The sequence below is a fragment of the Austrofundulus limnaeus genome, unplaced genomic scaffold (genome assembly GCF_001266775.1).
Source record: "Austrofundulus limnaeus strain Quisiro unplaced genomic scaffold, Austrofundulus_limnaeus-1.0 Scaffold94, whole genome shotgun sequence".
Lineage (NCBI taxonomy): Eukaryota > Metazoa > Chordata > Actinopteri > Cyprinodontiformes > Rivulidae > Austrofundulus > Austrofundulus limnaeus.
In genome coordinates this window covers 83710-105800 of record NW_013952496.1, presented here as the reverse complement: position 1 = coordinate 105800, position 22091 = coordinate 83710, and the positions used below count along the sequence as shown (strand labels likewise).

Below are 22091 nucleotides of genomic sequence, written 5' to 3'. Positions count from 1 at the left end.
TATGTATATATATATATATATATATATACATACATAGATGTGTGTGGATGTGTGTGGATGTGCAGTATGTAGGTATGGGTATGTTTATGTATACCTTTCAGCAAGGTTATAATCATTATTATTATATAGATATGCATTTTTGATGCTGTGTTTTTGTTATCTCTGTTTCTGTATGTGTGCAGCCAAGATGTCAGGTGTATTGTCTTGTGTTTTCTCGATAGTATATATTTCATATATCTTCTACCGGTAATCTCTCTTTCATTCTTTCCCATTACATTTCACTTTTTTTCTTCTCTTTCTTTTTCTTCTTTAAAAAGTCACTGATGATGAAGAAACTAAGAAACTAATATTCAGTTCTGCTTTCTACGGAGGTGGCTAAAATAATAATTATAATTAAAAAAAAGAATGTATTAATCTGCACTGAATCATAAAAAATATATAAATAAGCTGAGCTGAATTGAATTAAATCGCACTGTGTGGGATCCCACCATTGTCCAGTTGCCAGTGTTACTGTCCCTTTCAGTCAGAATCTACTTATGAAGCCGGCAGTATTTCCTGTTGGCAGCTCCTCCAGAGCCTCTAGAAGTCAATGAGCATTCTGCCAACGATTCTCTTTCCCTCAGAGTTTGTTTCTGCCAAAGGGCCTGTTTGGCTCATGTCCTGGCTCAAATAAACAACAAAGAAAGAGTCCAAAGATGCTTTTAAAGGCACCTGGTATTGTGCTCTTGTTTCAGTTTTGTTGATGTGCCATTATCCTTACATTCCCTTACTAGAATAAAAATGTAATTTGTTGCAGCTTCAGAGTAGTATTATTGAATTTAGAAACATTTAAGTTTATTCTGCTCATGAAATCGAGTGTTTAACCAACGGCGTGTCTTTGTTTTTGTAGGTGACTGCGACAGATGCAGACGGTGGCTCCTTTGGCTCGATCACCTACTCTCTTGGCTCTGGCAGTAACAGCGCTGTTCCCTCTCAGTTTAATATTGGCAAGGAAAATGGCCAGATCTGCACTACTGGTGTACTAGACAGGGATCAAGGGCTGGACAGTTTCGACTTTACTGTTACTGCAGTTGACGGGGTAAGCCACCGCTTTTTGAAATCATTCTTAATATGAATCCATCGAGCCACAAGGTAATCCTATAAACACATCCACCGTGCTTATACTGACAAGAGAGTGAAGACAAACTAACTGTGTAAAAAATGTTCTGAATTCATCATGCAAATAAAACTAAAGTTTGAACAGCTCTCTAAGGTAGTTGGACTTACTGTAACTATCATGTTCACCAACTACCAAACAATGCCTAAAAAAATAAAACATTAAAAAGAAAATAAATTATTCTGGGTATGTTAAAGCAATCAGATGGAGAAATACCTCAACTGTCAGGCAGTAATAGTTTAACAAGCTGGGCTGTGGCCTCCCTCATTTTTGCCACCTGGTCCAAATAAAAAAGCCTGCACAGTATTCTCTTTAAATGAAAAGTCCATGAAACAGATTTTGGTTGCTGTGGGCCCACTCACCCTACATAGGTCATGACATATTGCTCTTTCCCAGGGGAAACTATCAATCTGTGTTAGTGCTCAAATCTGTTGGAACTATATTTTAGAGGCTACACTGTACATTAAAACTTTTACTGGTTATACAGCCTTTATATTTATTTATTTTTTTTTACTTTCACCGGGAATAATGTAGTATACAGTATATATAGACACAAAAATGTGATCTAAATCCTGCTTTCCGGTGTTTCATCCTGCTCGTGAGCTGCTATACACAAAGGTATGACAAAAACACTTTGTTTCATCTGCAGGGTGGACTGAGCTCCGTAGCCTATGTGAAAGTAGATCTGGTCGACATTAATGACAACAGACCTGCTTTCTACCCACTCAGCTACGCTGTTAGTTTGAGCACACAGAGTGCCCCTGGGACATCTGTTGTCAGAGTGACAGCCTATGACCCAGACTCAGGCGAGAATGGGAAAATTACTTACAAAACAGTACCTGGAGGAGCATCGCCATACTTTACACTCAATAAAGACACAGGTTGGCAAAAATATTACTACCCTTTTCTGCCCATTATCTGCTGAATTCCTTTCAAAATTGATTTTTTTCAACCTTTTTGTAGGTGTCATCTCTCTGTCTCGCTCTGCCTATGGGAAGGCCAACTCTGTCATTACCATGATTGTCACTGCTCAAGATGGTGGAGGTCTGTTTGTATTAGACCATGCTAAGGTTAACATCAGTGTGGTAGCAGGGCTGGTGGCACCACCTGTATTTGAACAGACTCAGTACTACTTTACTGTATCTGAAGACGCCCTGCGTGGGACAGTTGTAGGCATTGTCCAAGCCAGCAGTAAGACAGGTAGGCACAGCAGAAACACACTGTACTTTTGATTCACTTCTGAGTGGTTCTTTTTTTTTTCTTAATGCAGTTTTTGGCTACTTCTTTGGTAATACAATATTCTGTTGAATTCCTTGTTCTGACTCTTGGGCTTTCCTAATTTCCAGGCATTTCCAAGGGTGTCTCCTACACCATCAGCTCTGGGGACCCTGCAAGCTACTTTACTGTAGATCCTGACAGTGGAGTCATAAGAACAAGTCTGCCCCTGGATCATGAAATCCAGTCATCTGTTGACTTGGAGGTGCAGGCTCACAGTGGCAACCCCCCAGCGTTTGGCCAGACTCGTGTCCACATCTCCATCGCCGACATCAATGATAACCAACCTGTTTTTCTGCCCTCATCCTCTGAGTCCCTTCTTCTACCAGAAAACACAGAAATGGGTGCAGTGGTGTATAGAATCCAAGCTGAGGACAGAGACTCTGGTGTTAATGGACAGCTCACCTTTGATCTTTCCTCTCCAAGTGGAATCCAGAGAATCTTCAGTGTAGATCGCAGTACCGGAGAGATCCGATTGGTGGGGAGCCTTTCCTATGAAACAAACCCACGTTACGATCTCCTGGTGGTTGCCAAGGACAATGGAGTACCCCAGCTTAGCGCCACCTTTATGCTTGTGGTTCACGTCCAAGCAGAGAATGAACAGGGACCTGTGTTTGACACCCTCACCTACCGCGTGGAACTAAAAGAAGGAACACCAATAAACACACGCTTCCTGCAAGTAAGAGCTTTGATCAGAGAGATCCAAGGCTCAGGTCACCTGACTCCTTTGATGTATCACCTCCGTCCTGATGGAGATGCTGCAGGGTTTGGTATAGCTGCAGAGAGTGGTTGGCTGTTTGTGAAGAGTGCCCTTGATAGGGAACTGAAGGATATGTATATTCTGACAGTAATGGCCAGTGTGGGTCATGGACAGTTAAAAAAGACAGGCAGCGCTACAGTCCGAATATCAGTGACTGATGAGAATGACAACTACCCTCGGCTCACGCAGGAGAAAGTATTTATGGCTGTTAGAGAAAATCTGCCTGCGGGAACAGGTTTTGGACACGTGTTAGCCACCGACAGAGATGCTGGCTCCAATGGGCGTCTCAACTACCGCTTCCTGCATCCTGACCGCAACTTCCAGATTAACACCCACACAGGTTAGATGGAAATCTTATGGTTTGGTTTTATTGATGTGTTTAAACAACACAGAGGATTATTCAATTTATTTCAAATGACACAAGGCTCTGGTGTATTCAAGCAAGAAAAAATGTGCACAAACATATATTTCAGATGTTTTGAACTGACAGTGGAAAAAGAAAATTGAAAAAGAAAACTACGAGTGATTCTGATGTGAATCATGAAGGACCAGCATCAATATTTTATTTTATTTTTTTATGTTTTTATTTTTTTTAAAAGCTGTGATCAGCCAGTCACTGAGTCATCTTTTAAAGATGAGAGAAGAAAGTTGCCACCATACTCCCTGTCATAAATAAGGCACATAACAGTGACAGCAGCACTAAGCATCTTGCTGGTCTTTAATTGGCCCGCTGAGCCTGTTAGTCTGTGGGAAGAGACTCATGCTCTGATTTGTGATCAGCGTCTGGCTGAGCTGTAAGTGTGTACAGGATCTGCCAATCTTTTAGAATTCTCTAATTTATGAGTGCGAGTTTCTGTGCATATGAAAGCAGAAATCCACACACTGTGTATGTCCATTACTTCTGAGTATCATTGATACAATCCTGGTGGCTGCTAAGTCTCTCATCATTATTCCAGTAGACTAGTGTTGCTGCTTGAACTCCCTCTCATCCATCCTCTTTACTCTGCAGGTGAAATAAGTACAAGGATGACTCTTGACAGAGAGCAGCAGTCAAGCTATCAGCTGGTGGTGGTGGTACAAGACGGTGGTTCGCCCCCTTGTTCTGTGACGGGCACCATCTTCGTTACAGTCCTTGATGACAACGACAATGACCCTGCTTTTATCCACAGCCAGTCGGGCAAAGATATCATATTACAGGTGATGCTGAACATTTTTATGCTTATAATAAACATGTACAGGAATAATTAAGAACGATTTGATTTGATAACAGTTCATAGGGATGTGATGTGATTATAAAACAATTAATTATGCATCTTCATTATCTGCAATTTTCAGATTTGTAAATAAACTCCTGCAGTCAGCTGGATAGCTTATGTTTAGACAAAGTCATGTAAAACTGAAATACAACCATGCAAAATGTATACAAACATTTAAAAGTCATTACTAAAGACAGTTATGTCATGATCATTTCAATTTATTGCTTGTAGAGTAACATTCTTCAGGCTTCAGCAAAGCACAACTGCTCCGCTGACTCTCTTAAATTGGCAGCACAAACTAACTAACAAAATCAATATTTGACATTTAAAAATCTATGCAGAATCATCCATATCCATGGTGGGGTGCATTTATAGATTATTACCCCTATCCCCTATTACTGATGTGTGTTTTTTGATCAATAGGTGACAGAAGGTCAGGCTGCTGGGGCTGTGCTGGGCACACTGCAAGCCAAAGATCCTGATGAAGGGGAGAACAGCACCTTATTCTACTCTTTGTCAGGTATATAAGTAATAAGTTAGGTAACAAAAAGTAATTTATTGATTTTGCTTCTGTGTACATCAAAGCACATCGCTGTCACAATAATTTGTCATATTTATCATCTAATCCTTTTACCGTTTCAGGCTTGTGTGGTTTAGTCTTTTTACATGTGTCATCTCCAGTTAAATTTTGAACTTTTTGTCTCTCCAAGGTCCCAGGGCTGAGCGCTTCTCTTTAAATGCAATCACTGGTGAACTGCATTCATCATACCCTCTTATTCACTCAGAACGAGCTGAATACTCTCTGACAGTGACAGCCACTGACAGAGGACTGCCCCCTCGCAGTGCCTCCTGCTCCCTCACCATTCAGGTCAGACTCGCTGGAGTGCAGCCAGCGCAAACACTCTCACTCTCACTACACACCTATTTAATATCAAAGAATAGACTTGGGGCTGAGAGAATCCATGTCTCAGGGCCCCTCAGACTAGCTGCCGACATATCAGCCTCACTTCTGACAAGGTCGCGTCCCGCCCTCCTCCCTTTTTCTCCTCTTGTGAATTTTCAAAAAGGAACTTTCTATCTGAAATGGAAAAAGTGGGTCTAAATTAAATACTCCCAGCTGGCTTATGATGAGGACCAGCTGGAGAACACACTGATCAAGGTCACGCTCAATGACTTCAACACTTTTTTTCATACAGTAGTCCTTTTTACAAAGAGTGGCAGGGCTTTACTTACACTCAACATAAAACACAGCTCTGACGACGATTAACGTTAATATTTAATATAAAACAGAAATGGACACAATGAAAGAGACCTGGAAGAAACCACAATTTATAGATTCCTGGAAAATAGAGCTGGCAAATGAAACACTCCTTCAAATACAATAAATTTTTCTTCCTTCCCAATAACATAAAAAAATTAAAAACATAATTATTAGCTAAGTGAATTAAACAGTACACTGTTTTTCTTGCCTGCTGACATATTTACACATTTTCATATTAATCATCTTTTGGACTGCTGTTTAAGTTCCCTCACTAATAAAATCGCTCTATATCAATTTATTTTGGGAGCGCTCATTTTCCTTAGATTGTGTAACCATTTTACAGCTTGTCAACAACTATAAGAAATATTAATTAAATTATTTATTTAAATTTTGACTTAATACTGTGGGAACTGCTGCTATTTTATTAAACATGACATTTTGTGTTTTTTTATAGAGGGCAGTAGTCTTTGAACATATTCTAAACAGTCCATCAAAAGGAATTTAACACTAGAAATTTATGTCCCAGCGCTAAACTCAAATATCTTTAACTGTTTCTCCCTTAAATGGTTCTACTTTTAACATGTATGTTTTTCCTGGCAGTGAATATTAAGATTAGGAGTGATCATTTGGAACAGCCTTGTTAAGTCTATCAAAACCTCTTGTATTGTTGGATTTTATTTCTTGATAAAAGTAAACTCTACTTTTGCTTCGTCTAAAATTTTTAAAATTCCTTCACTTATAATTGAAAATTGAAGTCTTTGCTTCCAGACAGTTTTAAAAAAGCCTCCTGCTTGATTCCGCTGTCCACTGATATTGTGTGTTTCTTTTTGTTCTTGTAGGTTATCAGCATAAAGAGAGTTACCTCTAAGACCGATTTACATTCTATGTTTTTAAACTCTGTGGAGGAGACAACTCCTGGCTCAGTGATTGGTTCTGTGCGTCTCCATGACAGAGGAACCTTAGAAGAAGGCAAGGTGACCTACACAGTAGTTGGTGGTACAGATAAGGATGGAACCTTTGTTGTGGACCATCTAACTGGGGATGTGTACTTGGCTTGTCCTCTTGACTTTGAGCAAAACGCACAGTACAACCTGAAAATTGAGGTGGATGACTTTTCTCAGATCCCTCCCAGTAGCACACTCGTCAGCTTGGACATTGACATAGAAGACAGCAATGACCATACCCCTGAATTTGCTGAGGACCCTATAACCATTGTCATATCTGAAAACATGGAGACTGGCTCTTCTGTCTACACTTTCCAGGCCACAGATAAGGATGGCAGTGGGCCCAACAGCGAGCTGATGTACTCCATTCTTCACCAATGGCCAAACACCCCTGGCCTTTTAACTCTTGACCCCATCACCGGTGTTCTCTCATTGGGTCGCAAGTTGGATCATGAGGTCACGTCCTCATTGATCCTTGTTGTTAAAGCAACCGACTCACCCCTCAATGCGAGCCAGAAGCGCTGGGGTTCCGTCACAGCGAGGATGTATATCACCGATGAGAATGACAATCCACCAGAGTTCATTTCACCAACGGCTGTCAGTGTCATGGAGGACCAGCCAGTGGGCTTTGTGGTGCTTTTTGTCATGGCTAGAGATGCAGACCAAGGGGATAATAGTCGATTGACTTATAGAATCCAATCCGGCAACACTGGAGGGACATTCAGCCTCAACTCAAACACTGGTAAGTCAGTCAGTGCAACCCAGTAGCAGTGTAGAAACTTTCATTTTCAGTGTACAAATTGATACAATGTTAAGAGAAGTATTATTACCTCTGGGATTACTCTTTTTGTCTGAATGAAGATACAAACTAAATTAAACACACATTCCATAAAAAGTTTAAACCTACTGATTTAGAAATGATGCACCTGTTGAACTGTTTTTGGTCATTTTATTTACCTTTTTTGCATTGCATTTATACTTTTCATTGTGCATAAACAGTCCTCTCAACAATGTCACCAAATTGTTTTTTCAGAATAATGTAATACTTGTAATACTTTGCTTACAACTAAGTACAACGTTATCTTGCTTCACTTATCATAACTTGTTTCTCTTAGTTTTAGGCTGAACACAGCAACCTGCCAAACATTAAACACACACACATGAGAATGTGCAAGCACACGTGCACACACAACAACCCATCATCTGTTATTGTGGATCTATTCCCATGAAAGACCAAAGAAACCCCTGCTCTGGCTTCTGGGAACCATTAGAGAAGGGATCAGTTACGCATGTTTGTGTGTATGCATGTGTGTATTTGTAGGCGTGCTCGTGCACGCGTGTTGGTGCGCTTCCATTACACTGCCACTTAGTCAACGCTGACCTTGAGCTATTTGGTCCTGGGGGCTTTATTGTGGTGTTTGAGACACGTGTCAATGCTTGCTCCACCTCCTCCTTTAAGTCTTGACCAGGATGGCCTTTCAAGCACCTTGTGGGGATGGAACCTTTCAGTATCTGTCATGCATGTCGCTTGTTTAACCAGGTGTGGACTCATCTTGAAGTGTTTTCATACACACTGGTTATTTGTTAGAATAATGGCAGAGTTAGGGTTAGCACCTGGTTGGCTTCTGTTTTGGGGGTCATTGACTGGACCCGACACCAAGTCAGCACACTGTTTCCATTACTTTGGTGTCACTGTTAACCACAACAATGAAAACCATGAAGCCATTAATAGAAATTTGTATAGTCATAAAGCAAAATTAATTTTCATCAGTAGTTGTCAGAAGTGAGGTCATTAATTTCACTTTCACACTGAAGGGAGAGTGTGCTGTTGATGAGGTGAATATCACCTCAGCTAAAGACAACAGTGTGCAAGAATTAACACATCAAATGGTTTTAAATAGATTCAGAACAAGGAATACTTGTTGTCTGTAGAACCCTTGCCAGCCCATACTCTACAGTTAAAAGTGAGCTCCAAAACCTCACGTAGACATGGAATGTTGGAGTTAAAACTGTCAATTTTTTTTCTCAATAACTCACTCTTGGGATCCCCCCCCCCCCCCCCCATATGTTATCAGTGACTGAGGATACGGCAGGATCAAAGAAGAATCAAATTTAGGTGGAAAAAATACCAGCCTTTAACTTTTACCAGACTAAAGCTTAGGGGCAAGTTATCTCATTCCTAGCAAAACACAACGTGGAAAAAAGTGCACTTGAAGAGGTTAAAACCAAAAACAATCCTGGCTCTTGCTGTCTTTAACAGTTGCATCTCATTTTAAGGCATGAAATTGAAATTGAATCAATGTGAGCTTTAACCTCTCAGGGCGAGATAATGAAAAAGGCGAGGGTGCCCCTAATTTCTACAGAGCACGGCATGCCTGGCTGTTGCGTGTCTAGAGTATGTGTTTACTGCTTCTTTCTTGATGGTTGTGGTGTTCTTTAGTGGAAAATCTTGTAAACTGTGGCAAGGCCATTTGGGCTTTTACAGCAGTGGTGGTGGTAGCAGTCAGGTAGGCAAAGCTGTATGTGTGGAGCAGATTAGCTTTGATTTGGATTTCACACAGCAACTTTTCACACTTACTTTTTAAATAACCTGAAGACACACCATGCTAGATTTACTCCTTTTGATAAAATCAACAAGTTTTTTATGTAATAGACTATAAAATTGCAACATAGTTGACAAATATAAGAAATATTTTGTAACATTTGATGCTTAATTCATGTTTGTACAGGTTCTCTGTCTATTTTCAAACCTCTGGACCATGAAGAGCAGGACATCTTTAACCTCACAATAGTCGCTGAGGATCATGGGATACCCAAACGCTCGTCCAGCCAGCTGTTGTGTGTCCATGTGATAGATGTTAATGATGAGATTCCCTGGTTTGAGGAGAGCCTGTATGAAGCCCAAATTTCTGAGAATGAACCTGCAGGGACCACTGTTTTAACAGTGTCTGCATCTGATCTGGACCAAGGTGAAGTGTATAACTAACAGCTACTAAGTTCCTGACAGTTTTAGAGAATGTCATCAATGTCATCATTTAATATGAACCTGGTCCTAATGACATGCTGAAATAAAGCTAATAATGTGATAACAGTTTATGTGGACTAAAACGGCTATTTTTTCTGACGTTTAATCAGGACTCACTGAGAAACACAAAAAAAATCTTGTTCTTGTTTTAAAAGCAGGATTATGGGCTAAAACATTTTAGACATTAACAGTTGTTTTTAATTAAAGTCTTCACAGGAGGGTGCAGAAAGTTGGTGAGAGCACAGAGAAAATACATTACCCTGGACTTAAAAGCACATAAACCAGAAGAATTATAAACTTTCTAGTCAAAAGCAATTAGCAAAGTAAACAGCTAAGGTTGCCAGACTACTTTGTTTTAGCACGCAATCTGGCATCCAGACATCTAAGGAAGTGTGTCATTGCCAACTGCTTAGACAGCAGATTTCATTCAAATAAATGAGAATACCTTCTAATAAAACAAGAGGTACCTTTTGACTTTGTTTGATGGTGATGCATGAATGACTTTTATGTTTTCCCAACTGTTATTTATTTGGAACATTGTTTACTGTGTGTTTTCCTGTAGGAACCAATGCATATGTGACATATGGTGGTATTGCACAGGGAGGTTTTAGCATCAACCCAGTCACAGGTGTCATAACCACCTCTAAGCCATTGGACAGGGAATCTCAGGATTTTTATACTGTGACAGGTAATTTTCTTTATCTGTTCTAAAGCACTACAGATAGAATTGACTTTACTATGATAAATCAAATCAAGGGTTTATTGTTGTTTACATCACATGTATGGTAATGCATGTTTTTATGTCTTGCAGTTTATGCAAAAGATGGAGGCCTTCCACCCAACTATGCTAAAGCAACAGTGAAGATCAAGGTACTTGATGTTAATGACAATGCCCCTGTCTTTGGACGGCTCTACTATAGCATTGATGTGCCTGAAAACCTGGAAGCGTTGCCTCTGTTCACTCTAAAAGCCACTGACTTCGATGCAGAAAAAGGAGGGAAGATAAGCTACATAATTGCAGGTGTGACTTTATTTGAGTGCCATGTTTCCTAAATGTTTAGTAGAACTGCTATACAATTTTATAATTTAAAGTGGCAAGTTTTGAATGTCAGCAATCCTTTGCTCTCCTTGCAGCTGGTGATCCATCCGGAGACTTTCACCTTGACAGACAGTCAGGAGTGCTGCATACTTCAAGGCCTCTGGATCGGGAAAAGAGACCTGGGTATACTCTAACAGTCATAGCCCATGATCAGGGCCAACCGCCCCTCAGTGGCACTGCCACTGTAGAAGTGACAGTTCTGGACATCAATGACCACAGCCCACAGTTTCAGAGCAGTAGCTATACTGCTGATGTTTCTGAAGATGTCCCCATTGGCTCACTGGTTCTAGAGGTGAAAGCCATTGATTTGGACTATGGACTTAACAGCCAGGTCTTCTACTTCCTAAGCCAGGGCTCTCACAGCATGTTCATCGTAGACCAGAACACAGGTCGCATCATCACAGCAGCCCCCCTCGACAGAGAAAAAACTGCCTCTTACACTTTTGAAGTGTGTGCCACTGATTCCTCCCCCACAAACCCCAAAAATTCAACTGCTCAAGTTACTGTCTACATACAAGATGTAAACGACAATGCCCCGTTCTTCATTCAGGACCCACTTATTTTGAACATCTCCACCAGTAGTGTGTCCAGCCGTAGAGTACTGGCCACCATGAGGGCAGAGGACAAGGACTTTGGGGCTAATGGCTCAGTTTTCTATCGTTTTGCCAACCCTGTGAGGGGCTTTACCATTAATTCACTGACAGGAGACATCCAGGCCACAGAGAAGCTGCAGACTATGACACAAAGCCAGAGAACTTTGATAGTTCAGGCCATGGATCAAGGAAACCCTGCTCAGTCTTCCCTGGGCGTGGTTATCATTTACATAAGGGAACAAACGTACAGGGGTATTCGCTTCTCCCGCACAGCCAGAGATGTCAGTCTGCAAGAAAATGCAGCCAAAGGTTTGAACGTATTATTTAACTATATATGTATGCACATATCTAGACAATCAATTGAATCAAGATGTTTCAACAATGAATATTTCTTTATCGTTCAGGCACAGTAGTAACACAGACTCAAGCCCAGTACCCTGATGGCTCTAAAACTGGTATCAGCTACAGCATTTTTAGTGGAAACAGAATGCAGTCTTTTGGGATCAACTCCATTACTGGTAAGTGCACCTATCACTGCCCTCACTGCGTTATCTTCCAATCCAATTAGTAATTTATTTCTGCTTTGCTAAATTAGGTGAAATATGGGTCCAGCAATCTGAAGGACTTGATTTTGAAGAGACCCCTAAACTCCGCCTGGTGGTGAAAGCTGAGACAGCGTCCTCCATCTCCTACATGGCTGTCAACTTAATTCTGCAGGACATAAATGACAACTTGCCACGCTTTCAGCTGCAGAACTATGTAGCATACATAAGAGAGGCACAGGGCTATGATTTTCCTATTATCCAGGTGCAGTAGCCAGTCTTCTACTTGTTTATTATGGTTGGCTGTTGTTGAAGTGTGCTGAAGTGTGAATTTCTAAAACTGAAATGGAAAAACTGTCAACTTTGGGAAATCTGGATTGTTTCAGCACAGAATAAAAAGGCTCTAGTCAAAGTCCCTAACTAAATTTACTTTATATTCAGGAGAGCCATCAAGTTGAGTCCACGTACAGTAGCTCATTTTTTATGATCTCTTGACGTCCAAGTTCAGTTTTTCACTCAGCTCCAAGTTTCACTGAAAACCAGCTGTTGTAAATATTTCTTTTTATTTTTGTTTCCAAAATGTGGTGGTCATTTCTTCAGGTTGCTGCTGATGACTTGGACCAGGGTCAAAATGGTCAGGTGACCTACTCTATTAGGTCATCATCCATGAGTGGCTTGTTTAAGATCGACCCCTTGACTGGCAGCATCTCCACTGCCGCCATAATGGACAGAGAGATCTGGACGCAAACAAAGTGAGACTTCTGCATGCAACTAGTTGCCTGTACTCCTAGATGCTCTGTATTGCAAACACATGTATTATGTGTCACAGTTTCCCTAATCAAAACCTTGGTTATATTGCATTAGTGAAGATGAGATTTTAAGTGTTTTTATTACAAATAATCAACGGTTTTTAAAGGAAATGATGATTAGTTCCAAGACACTTTCATTTGGATTTTTTTAGAACATGTTAGACTTGTTGACGTTAAATTGACAAAAGCTGCTCAGAAAATTATTTTGTTATTGAAGGGAAAGAGAAAAACTTAGAAAAATTGTAAATACTCATACACTATAGAAGTTATATAGTTTTTTTGGGGGGTGGGGTGGGGAGTTATATAGTTTAATTTGATGCCAGGTAAAGGGTTATCTTAACAAGTTTTCTATTCAACTCTGTTTATATATTTCGGAGGATAGAACAAAAGGCATTATTCATTATATTTCAAATTGTATATTCCAGTAGTTATTCTCTATTTGATGACTTCAGAAATTAAACAGTATATAGCAAAGTACAAAAAAAAGTTCAGATACTGATTTTTCATTATTTGGCAACAGGCTTGTTGTTGTGGCAACGGACCGGGGAACCCCACGACTGGCTGGCTCTGCCACGCTCACTGTGATCATCATTGACCTCAATGACAACAGTCCTATGATTCCTCCGCCTCGTGAGATCCGGGTGCCTGAGGGTAAGCTTCACAGTGGAAGTTAGTTGAGTGATCTTATCACAAAGCCTCCCTGGCAGCTTATTCAGTGGGGCTCAATGAGAAAAATCTGACCCCTTTATGAAACAAGTTATTGCCAAGGTTTCTGTTTTCATATCCTGTCTGTTAGATTGAGGCTTTCAAGAATATAATGTTCCTTCTTGAAAGAAAAAAAACCCTCATTACTTTGACTCTGTGTTTTAGTTTTGATGAAATCTTAACGTCCCCTCTCCTTTTCCATATTTGCTTTTCTTTTCACACAAAAACAGACACTCTCATTGGCTCAGTTATCACCCGAGTAACAGGAAATGATGTGGATTCTGGTCCACCCCTCTCCTATTCACTACATCTGGATGCAAACATCCAAGGCATGTTTGGGATTCATCAATATGGAGGAGAGGTGTCTTTGACTGGCTCATTGGACTACGAGGAAAGGACGTGGTACACTCTGACAGTCCGCTCATCGGACTCTAAACATCAAAGCGAGGCTAACCTCACTATCCTTGTGGATGATGTGAATGATAATGCCCCCACTTTTACTTACGATTTATACCAGGTACAACTATTTTTGCACATTTTCATCATATCTTATTATTCCATCAATTTGAATACCAGAATGTTTAAGTCGATGAAGGATTAGGAATGTATATTGTCATAATGATACGCTGTGTTTCTGAACAGGTGACTATATCAGAGCACCTCCCAGCAGGCAGTTCAGTGATCACAGTAACAGCCACTGACCATGACTCTGGAGAGAATGGAAAAATAACCTACAAAGTAATGTCATCAACAAAGGGTGATTTCTTCATTGACCCAAGCAATGGTAAGATCATAGTGTTCACAGTGAGTTGTTTCTAACCATGTAAACTAAATAAAAAATATTCTAGATCTTTGAACTTATTTGCAAGAATCAATCAAAAGAGCATTCTTTGAAGCATCTCAATGAATGAAAATGAAAACTAAAAACTGCATTTTATGCTATTCTGCTCAGAAATTTTACATTGTGAATTGAACAGCTTTAAAGGGGCAATATTATGTGTTTCTCAGGCCTATATTTAAATACTATATCATAATAAAGTATCTATGTCACCTTTAGCTGTGATTAAAATGCTGTTTTTATGTTTAAACAGAAAATAAACTTATCTTCTCATCACTTCCTCTTCTAAACACCTTGAAATTGGCCTCTGTCTCTTTAAGAACCACCGTCCGCTTCCGTTTTGCCCATTTCGATGCGGAGGGAGGGGGGTTGCGCTCTTCCATGAGGAAGTTCAGCTCAAAGACACGTCCCAGGGGCGTTTCTGGTACCAAAAGGTGTTTCTGGTCCCCACCTGTTGTTTTGCTCCTCAGCATGACTTCCTAAAAATGCTGCAGGATTTCTCAAACATGCATGAATGAGTCAAAGCAAGACTCTGGGCATGTTTTTTATGAGAGTTTAACATTATAACATGATATAAAACTCAAAAAAGTTGATTTTACATGATATTGCCCCTTTAAGAAACCATTTCCTAAGTTGAAGAGGATATTGAAAATACTTTTTTTTATTTTCACAGGAACTCTCTTCATCAAGCATAAAACAGAACTGACATTTGAGCATTCCTCCATTCTTGTGGTGATTGAGGCCCGGGACCAGGGTTCTCCAGCTCTGTCATCCATTGCCACTGTGCAGGTCCACGTTTCTGACATCAATGACAATGCTCCCATCTTCCACCAGTCAGAGTACAGAGCCACTGTGTCCGAGGATGGGCTACCTGGATCAACTGTTCTAACTCTAGAAGCAATGGATGGAGACTTGTTCCGGGAAAACTGTGGCTTTGATTTTGCCATTGCTAGTGGGAACTCTGGTAATGCCTTCCAGATTGAGAGCAGTGTGCGCTTCTTGGAGGGCCGGGGCTTCCAGACGATTGGTAGCCTGATCCTGGCAGAAAAACTGGATTTTGAAGTAGTTCCAAGTTATAACCTGACGGTTGTGGTAACAGACCGTGGGATCCCTCAGCATAGCTCCAGCGTACCTATCCTTATCAGTGTTATGGATACTAATGACAACCCTCCGGCGTTCAGCCGAACAGCTTACAGTATAGTTTTAAGTGAAAGTACCACAGCAGGGACCGAGATTTTACACTTATCTGCCACAGATCCAGATTCTACCCCCAATGGAGAGGTGCAGTACTCAATAAGCTCTGGAGATGAGACACACTTGTTCAAGGTGGACCATTGGACTGGAGTCTTGAGACTGCAGAGACCTCTAGACAGCAATATAAAGCAATCCCATTTGATTGTTATCCAGGCTACTGATGGGCAAGGATATTATGCTTTAGCTCCAGTCACTATTGAAGTAAAGGACATAAACAATAACAGGCCCTTCTTCCCCCTAAAGCTAGTGACTGCAAGCATCAGGGAGAACCAGCCCCAGAATGCCTTAGTTACCATGCTGCATGCTATTGACCATGACAGAGGTGTTTTTGGACAGCTGAATTACTACATGGTAGATAGCGCCAAAGCAGAAAGAGAGGGCTTTTTTATTAACCAAACATCAGGCGAAGTACGAACTCGCTCCATGTTTGACTTTGAGAAAACAAATTTCTTTCATTTTGTGGCAGTTGCTATGGATGCTGCCAATTATTCAGCATCCGTGACGGTGCAGGTTTATGTCACAGGGGAGGATGAATATGATCCCGTTTTCATCGCCTCCGAGTTCTCATTTGAAGTGCCTGAAGGAGCTAAGAAAGGTCAGATCATTGGCACAGTACAAGCCAGAGATGAAGATGGAGGCATTGATGGCATTGTCCTCTACTCATTATCAGATCATTCGCCTTACTTTGAGGTCAATAAATCAACTGGATCAATTTCTTTAAAGGTGGACAGTAACAGTAGACACGTCAGTCGCTCTAAAAGAGAGGTGCGCCTAATAACTCTGGACGTGACTGCTCAAAGCCCTCATGAGACTTCACGAACTGCAGTGGTCAAAGTTATAATAGATGTGAGCCATACCTCTTTTGGTCTCAGCACAGAAATTAATATGTTGCTCGTCAGTGTTGTTGCGGTTTCACTTGGCACCATAATCATACTCACAGTAGTTGCTGTGATGCTGTTTTTTGTTAAGTTGAGAAATCAGAAGCGTGAGCAAAATACTCATAAGCAAAAGACTATTTCGGGCACCCTGTTGCACAAGCTTCAGGAAACAAAATTTTCAGCAAATGAAATTATTTACCATCAGGCTCTTCCTGGATATGCCTCTGATCAAAGTGGCAACTCTGGGGGTCCTTACACTCGTGGTGGTTCCTTGGATCCCTCCCATTCCAGTGGTCGTGGCTCTGCAGAGGCAGAAGCTGCGGAGGATGATGAAATCAGAATGATTAATGAATATCCTCGGGTGTCAAGCATCTCCTCTTCCATCCAAGAGCGCATCTCTGCCAGAGGTCCGGACTCCGGGATCCAACAAGATGCAGATCAGCTCTCAGATGTGTCCGGTGAGCCTTCCTTAGACTGGTTCAAAGGGAAGAAACTGGGCAGTGTGAATGGGACTTTAATAGCTGGCCAGGTGCCAGTCTACAGGGATGATCGGGGGGTGTATGTGGGTGTGGGGCGAGGACTCAGCATCTCTCAGCCTAAAGACTATACTTTCCCTGAGGACGGAAAGCCTCCTGTGGACGGCTCCCTCACGGCCATTGTGGCCAGTGATGAGGAGCTGAGGGGCAGCTACAACTGGGATTACCTTCTGAACTGGTGTCCCCAGTTTCAACCCTTAGCTAATGTTTTTACTGAAATAGCACGTTTAAAAGACGAAACTGCGCCTCCTCATCCTCGTAGGTCATTTCATCACAAAGCAAAAGCAGAGTCAAGAATTGATCCTCCGCCTCTAATAACCTCTGTGGCCCACCCTGGGGCCAAAACTGTACCCCCAAAGCCTGCTATATCCAGAACTTTCCCCCTACTAGCCTCTTTCCGCAGATCTCCCATCAGCACTGACGGATCAATCTCTTCAGTCGCAATGTCTCCAAGTTTCTCCCCTTCTCTTTCACCACTAGCAGCACGTTCACCTGCAATCACACCCTTCAGTGTCTCACAGGGACCCTCTGCCTCCTTGATTAGCACGAATGAACACAGTTTTGAACACAGCGAGGAGGCAGATTTGAGGATTTGAAATCTAGCGGATGGATGAAAACTGAGTCACTGCTGTCCATAACGTCTACTGTATGGCTACAACTTGAAAGCATGAATATTGACTTTTTGTCTGTTCTGTTTGCCTAGAGGCCTTGTGCCCAGTGATAGTCTATGATCAAATAGCTAAAACTGTGGTGCTTCAAGGAAAAAAAAAACACTAATTACTGGCCAAAAAAGGACAATGCCTTTTTGTGTGTTTGTACAAGTGTGACAGCAACTTCTTCTGTTGTTTTTTTAGTGTTAATTTGCACATTGAAAAAGAGATTCATTCATGATGTCAATATTTTGTACAGAGTCATTGTTTATATTTTTATACTTCCTTGTGGTATTTGACAAAAAAAATGCATTCATGTGTCAAAAGATTACAAAACCTCAAATTATACAGTATTTCTATATTTGTATATTTGCAGCCTTCGTATTGTGTTTGTTGTATTTTATGTCATCTCAAACTTGTGACTTAACTAAAGCTTTTCACAAAGGAATGCATTTGGATTTTTGTATGAGATAGCTGTAAATATTTAAAGAGGAAGAGATATCTTTGCTATAACAAATGCAACATCAGTCAGAATAGAGAATTCTGTGACTATATTTTCTTGAAATCCAGTGTTTGATCTCCCATCTGAAATTAATAATGAATGTGAAATGCGGAAAAAGTCTCGAAGACTTTATCACGCATCCCTTCGAACCCTGCGAAGGAAAACAGACTTTAACATCCGCTGATTTTACTTACTCACAAGGTTCCCTGGCTTTAAGCTCCCACAGCAAGCCTTACTGTTTTTCATACTGCATTGTAAAGAACAATGAGCATTGTGGAAAATGTAAAGTAGTTCGCTATAACCACACTCTAATCAGACAATGTAAGCATGTGTTTGTTTTATCATATGATGTCGCACAGTAAGAAAAAAAACTATAAGCTGTAAACGTTCTAAAAGGGTTTTAAAATTTGGAGCAGGTTTCTCTGACTTCTGTCTTTGTTAGTGCGTATGTGTGTGCTTCTGCTAAGAAACTTCAATCAAGTCAGTTTTGCAGCACATTTCATTCATTCAGCATAGTGATGGAAAAACAACTGTTCTAAAAAAGTATGTGTTTTTGACTGTTGAAAGGCCATTAGTAAATGTTTTAGATACTGTACTACTTTTACACAGATGCCTATGATTAAATGTAAATGATCAGAACTGTGTTTTGGGCAGCCTCTACAGACTAAATAATGTGTCAGTTTATGTTAACAGGTTAGTGCTCATATTACTCAGTTTTAGATTTTATTACTTAAATTTTAATTTTGCTACGTGGTTAATATTCTGAAAAAAATAAATTACTCAAGAACGCTGCCTATTTAATTGAAGAAGGCACTTTGTTTTTGTATTTTATTTTTTTTTTTTTTATTTAACAGTTGCTGAGAAGTAACCAACTCTAATTTCATTCTCATGATTGTCAGTACTGAAGAGAAATAATAAAATAAATTGCCTCCAATGGTTACACAGATCAATGTAGGCCTGTCCAAGAAATGTTTTGAGCAAAAAGTGCCTGATTAAATCTCTTCCTATCTTGTTTTTGCCTCTGTTACATCTTTAATTCAGCTTTTTGCAGAATGTATATTTCATAAAGTCATAGTTCAGTGCAGATGTGCATTTGAACATTACATGTATTCACAGCTGAAGTATCTGAGATTATGACAAAGCTTTTTATTTGCAAAAGTTACATGTGTTCAACCCTTTGAGCCAGGCTCTTGTGAACTCTGCTGTTTTGTAGAAGAAAGTGTTTCTTCACACCTCTCAAACGTAGTTGTGTTTAAAACCCACCAGCAAATCTGTCTTTAAAATAAAATCTTCATATGAAATGCTGCCAATATTTAAAAGGTGAAAGGATGAACCTGAAATAGTAGCCCTAAACAAATCTCAGCAGTTGATGTAATTCCCTTGTTTTAATACTCCTTGTAAAGTAAACAAATTAAAGAAGTTAGATTTTATTTAAAATAATTAAAAATGATTAAAAGGAGCTTCTAATTGATTTTTAAAAAATCCATGGTACTTCAGTTCTCAGACTTACATCAGCTTTGAATAAATAAACTTTTCCACACTTGTGGTCTTTCATTTTTCTGTGTTTTAAAAATAAATATATGCAAATGCTGTTAGTAAATTATGTTTTTGTGTCCACACTTGTTATTGGACTTTACTTTATACCTCTTACATATCAAGGGCAGGAGAATAGCCCTGCTGTCCATTTCAAACAGAGCTGAAACTAATCAGTGTTGTTTTCTTGTGCCAGTGGCTGCCTCTTACCGGTTATTGGACTCAGACATAAACCTGGTATTCTGAGTGATTACACAAACACGCCAAGGTAAACTAGGCTGTCTGTTTTTCCTTTCTCTTTTTTTTCCCCTTAGGTTGATGATACAGTCAGACGCTAGTGTCATAGCAGACTCAAGTTATAAGATGAATTCTGTGACCCAAACCTTGGATCAGAGGCCAGTATATACACAACAGAACTCAGATGATATGAGTAAGAGGGCAAAAGCCAGGTCATTACTCAAGCCTAAATTAAAGACTACATGTAAACCAAGTGAAATCTATCATTTTCCAGTCAACACAACTTGGGATACACAAAAGACTGCTTGGTTCGAGTGCAGTCTTCAGGTTGGCCTTTTCCCCTCACTGACGTACTCCCTTAAATTCTGAATGTCTTAAAGACTTCTCTGCTGTAATATGTGTTCTTTTAAAATCAAATTTCTTGATCCCCCACTCCCCATTGGTTAATCTAAAGCCTTATTTTATTTTTTTTAATCTCACCAAGTAACAAAATATATATTTTCATATAAGGAATGCCAAAAGGAAGCCATACTAATGTCAACGTAAAAATGACAAAATATGTACAAGTTAACAGGATTGTGGATTCTAACAAAAAAATAAGCATCATTGATTTTTTTTATTCCATTTATAATCCTTGCCATCAAATCACTTCAGACAGGTTGGTAATGTTACTGACAATAAAGAGAATATTGTAAGAATACCACAGGTAAACAAGTACCAGGAATATACCGGTACTTAATATTCTTGAAGCATGTGTTGTGTTCTCTTATTTATTAAGCTGTCTTTGGTTATATTGTTCATGCTTAAAGACAAAACAAAGGTTCATTTCTGAAGACCTTCAACAGAACTTTGTTGTTATTGTTGTGGATTAGTTCCACACTTTGATCAAAGAATTATGCTAATCAAGTTATTTTACTGTGCTGCTCCAAATGAAATCTTTTTGCATCACATAACTCTAAATAGATGCAATACTGTCTTTTTTCTTGCAATACAACAAATGAAAGACTGTCTACACGGGGGCACCGTGCCCTTTGGTTTTTGCGTAGCTAAACAAATAATGCATTTTTCGTCTCAGCTAGGTGACTACTTTTTGATGAATGTATTCACTAAAACAGTGGTATTTCATGTTCACTGAAATAAGTAATCAAAGCTTTGTCCTTTTAGTTCAAAGAAAATAAATAATGCCCATAATAGGAATAGGACACCTTGTCTTAACAAGGTGTCTTAATAATCCAATGCTGAGTTGGAAGTTTGTGACACATTTGTTAGCCTGAAATGATGGATGCAAAAGGACACTTCAGGATTAAGTTAAGCCTCATTGTGCTCTGAATCCAGGTAACCAATCACTGATCACTGATTACAGAGCACTTGAGAAATTAATGAAGTGATGTTGCTCAAAACAACATGCAGTTTAGCCACAACTGGAGCTCTGAAAGTAAAGGGATAGTCTGCTGTTTTTGATGTAATGTTTTGTCATATCGTCATCAGTCATCGGGCACTGTCTACGAAGACAAAATAAATTGCTTGAATTAGATTAATAGCTAGCCAAATGAGAGTCTGCTTTATTGTTTTTCAAGCTTATAAAAAATTCTTTCTCAATACTGACATACCGGTGTGAAAAAAATACTGCATTAGCTAATTGTTAACCTCTACGCTTTTGCATGACATTTGTTTAGCTTGTCACAATGTCATATCAATGTCTGTGTTACTTTATGAATGTTTGTGTGCTGAGCATAGACTCACAGAAACAGTGTGTTTATGCTGATGATGCTGAGGTTGTGAATGTATCAGTTCATTGGATTAGCACATTGAGTCAGTCCGAAAGTTTTTGGGTAAACTGTCACCATCATCAGCATTCACGTAGTAACTTCTACATTCATTTGAGGAAACAAAAATAAATTACACAAATGTTTCATGCAAATTTGTAGAGGTTTAATATTAGATGATGTAATGCTCTTCTTAATCAATACATTATTTCTGAGCAAGAGTTGTTGTATGTATGTATATATATACACTCACCGGCCACTTTATTAGGTACACCTGTCCAACTGCTCGTTAACACTTAATTTCTAATCAGCCAATCACATGGCGGCAACTCAGTGCATTTAGGCATGTAGACATGGTCAAGACAATCTCCTGCAGTTCAAACCGAGCATCAGTATGGGGAAGAAAGGTGTTCCCTTTCAGTCAATTCACTCGGTACAACATCATGTATGGGAACCACGCCCCTGCGTGTCC

At 39.9% G+C, this 22091-nt stretch overlaps 1 protein-coding gene across 1 annotated transcript in view; it reads left to right on the top strand.

Moving 5' to 3' along the window:
* The window catches only part of LOC106520553 (protocadherin-16), a 79046-nt gene extending 59951 nt beyond the window's left edge, over window positions 1–19095 (top strand). Inside the window, exons 3-21 of the mRNA XM_014012726.1 lie at window positions 890–1078; window positions 1806–2037; window positions 2120–2356; window positions 2503–3531; window positions 4201–4388; window positions 4871–4967; window positions 5158–5315; window positions 6548–7394; window positions 9382–9621; window positions 10240–10365; window positions 10489–10698; window positions 10812–11678; window positions 11774–11887; window positions 11965–12176; window positions 12512–12663; window positions 13241–13371; window positions 13656–13942; window positions 14068–14209; window positions 14937–19095. Coding sequence (XP_013868180.1) covers window positions 890–1078; window positions 1806–2037; window positions 2120–2356; window positions 2503–3531; window positions 4201–4388; window positions 4871–4967; window positions 5158–5315; window positions 6548–7394; window positions 9382–9621; window positions 10240–10365; window positions 10489–10698; window positions 10812–11678; window positions 11774–11887; window positions 11965–12176; window positions 12512–12663; window positions 13241–13371; window positions 13656–13942; window positions 14068–14209; window positions 14937–17527 — 8049 coding nt within the window. The 3' untranslated portion in view covers window positions 17528–19095. The remainder of the gene's footprint in view (window positions 1–889; window positions 1079–1805; window positions 2038–2119; window positions 2357–2502; window positions 3532–4200; window positions 4389–4870; window positions 4968–5157; window positions 5316–6547; window positions 7395–9381; window positions 9622–10239; window positions 10366–10488; window positions 10699–10811; window positions 11679–11773; window positions 11888–11964; window positions 12177–12511; window positions 12664–13240; window positions 13372–13655; window positions 13943–14067; window positions 14210–14936) is intronic.
* Window positions 19096–22091: the final 2996 nt, after the last annotated feature.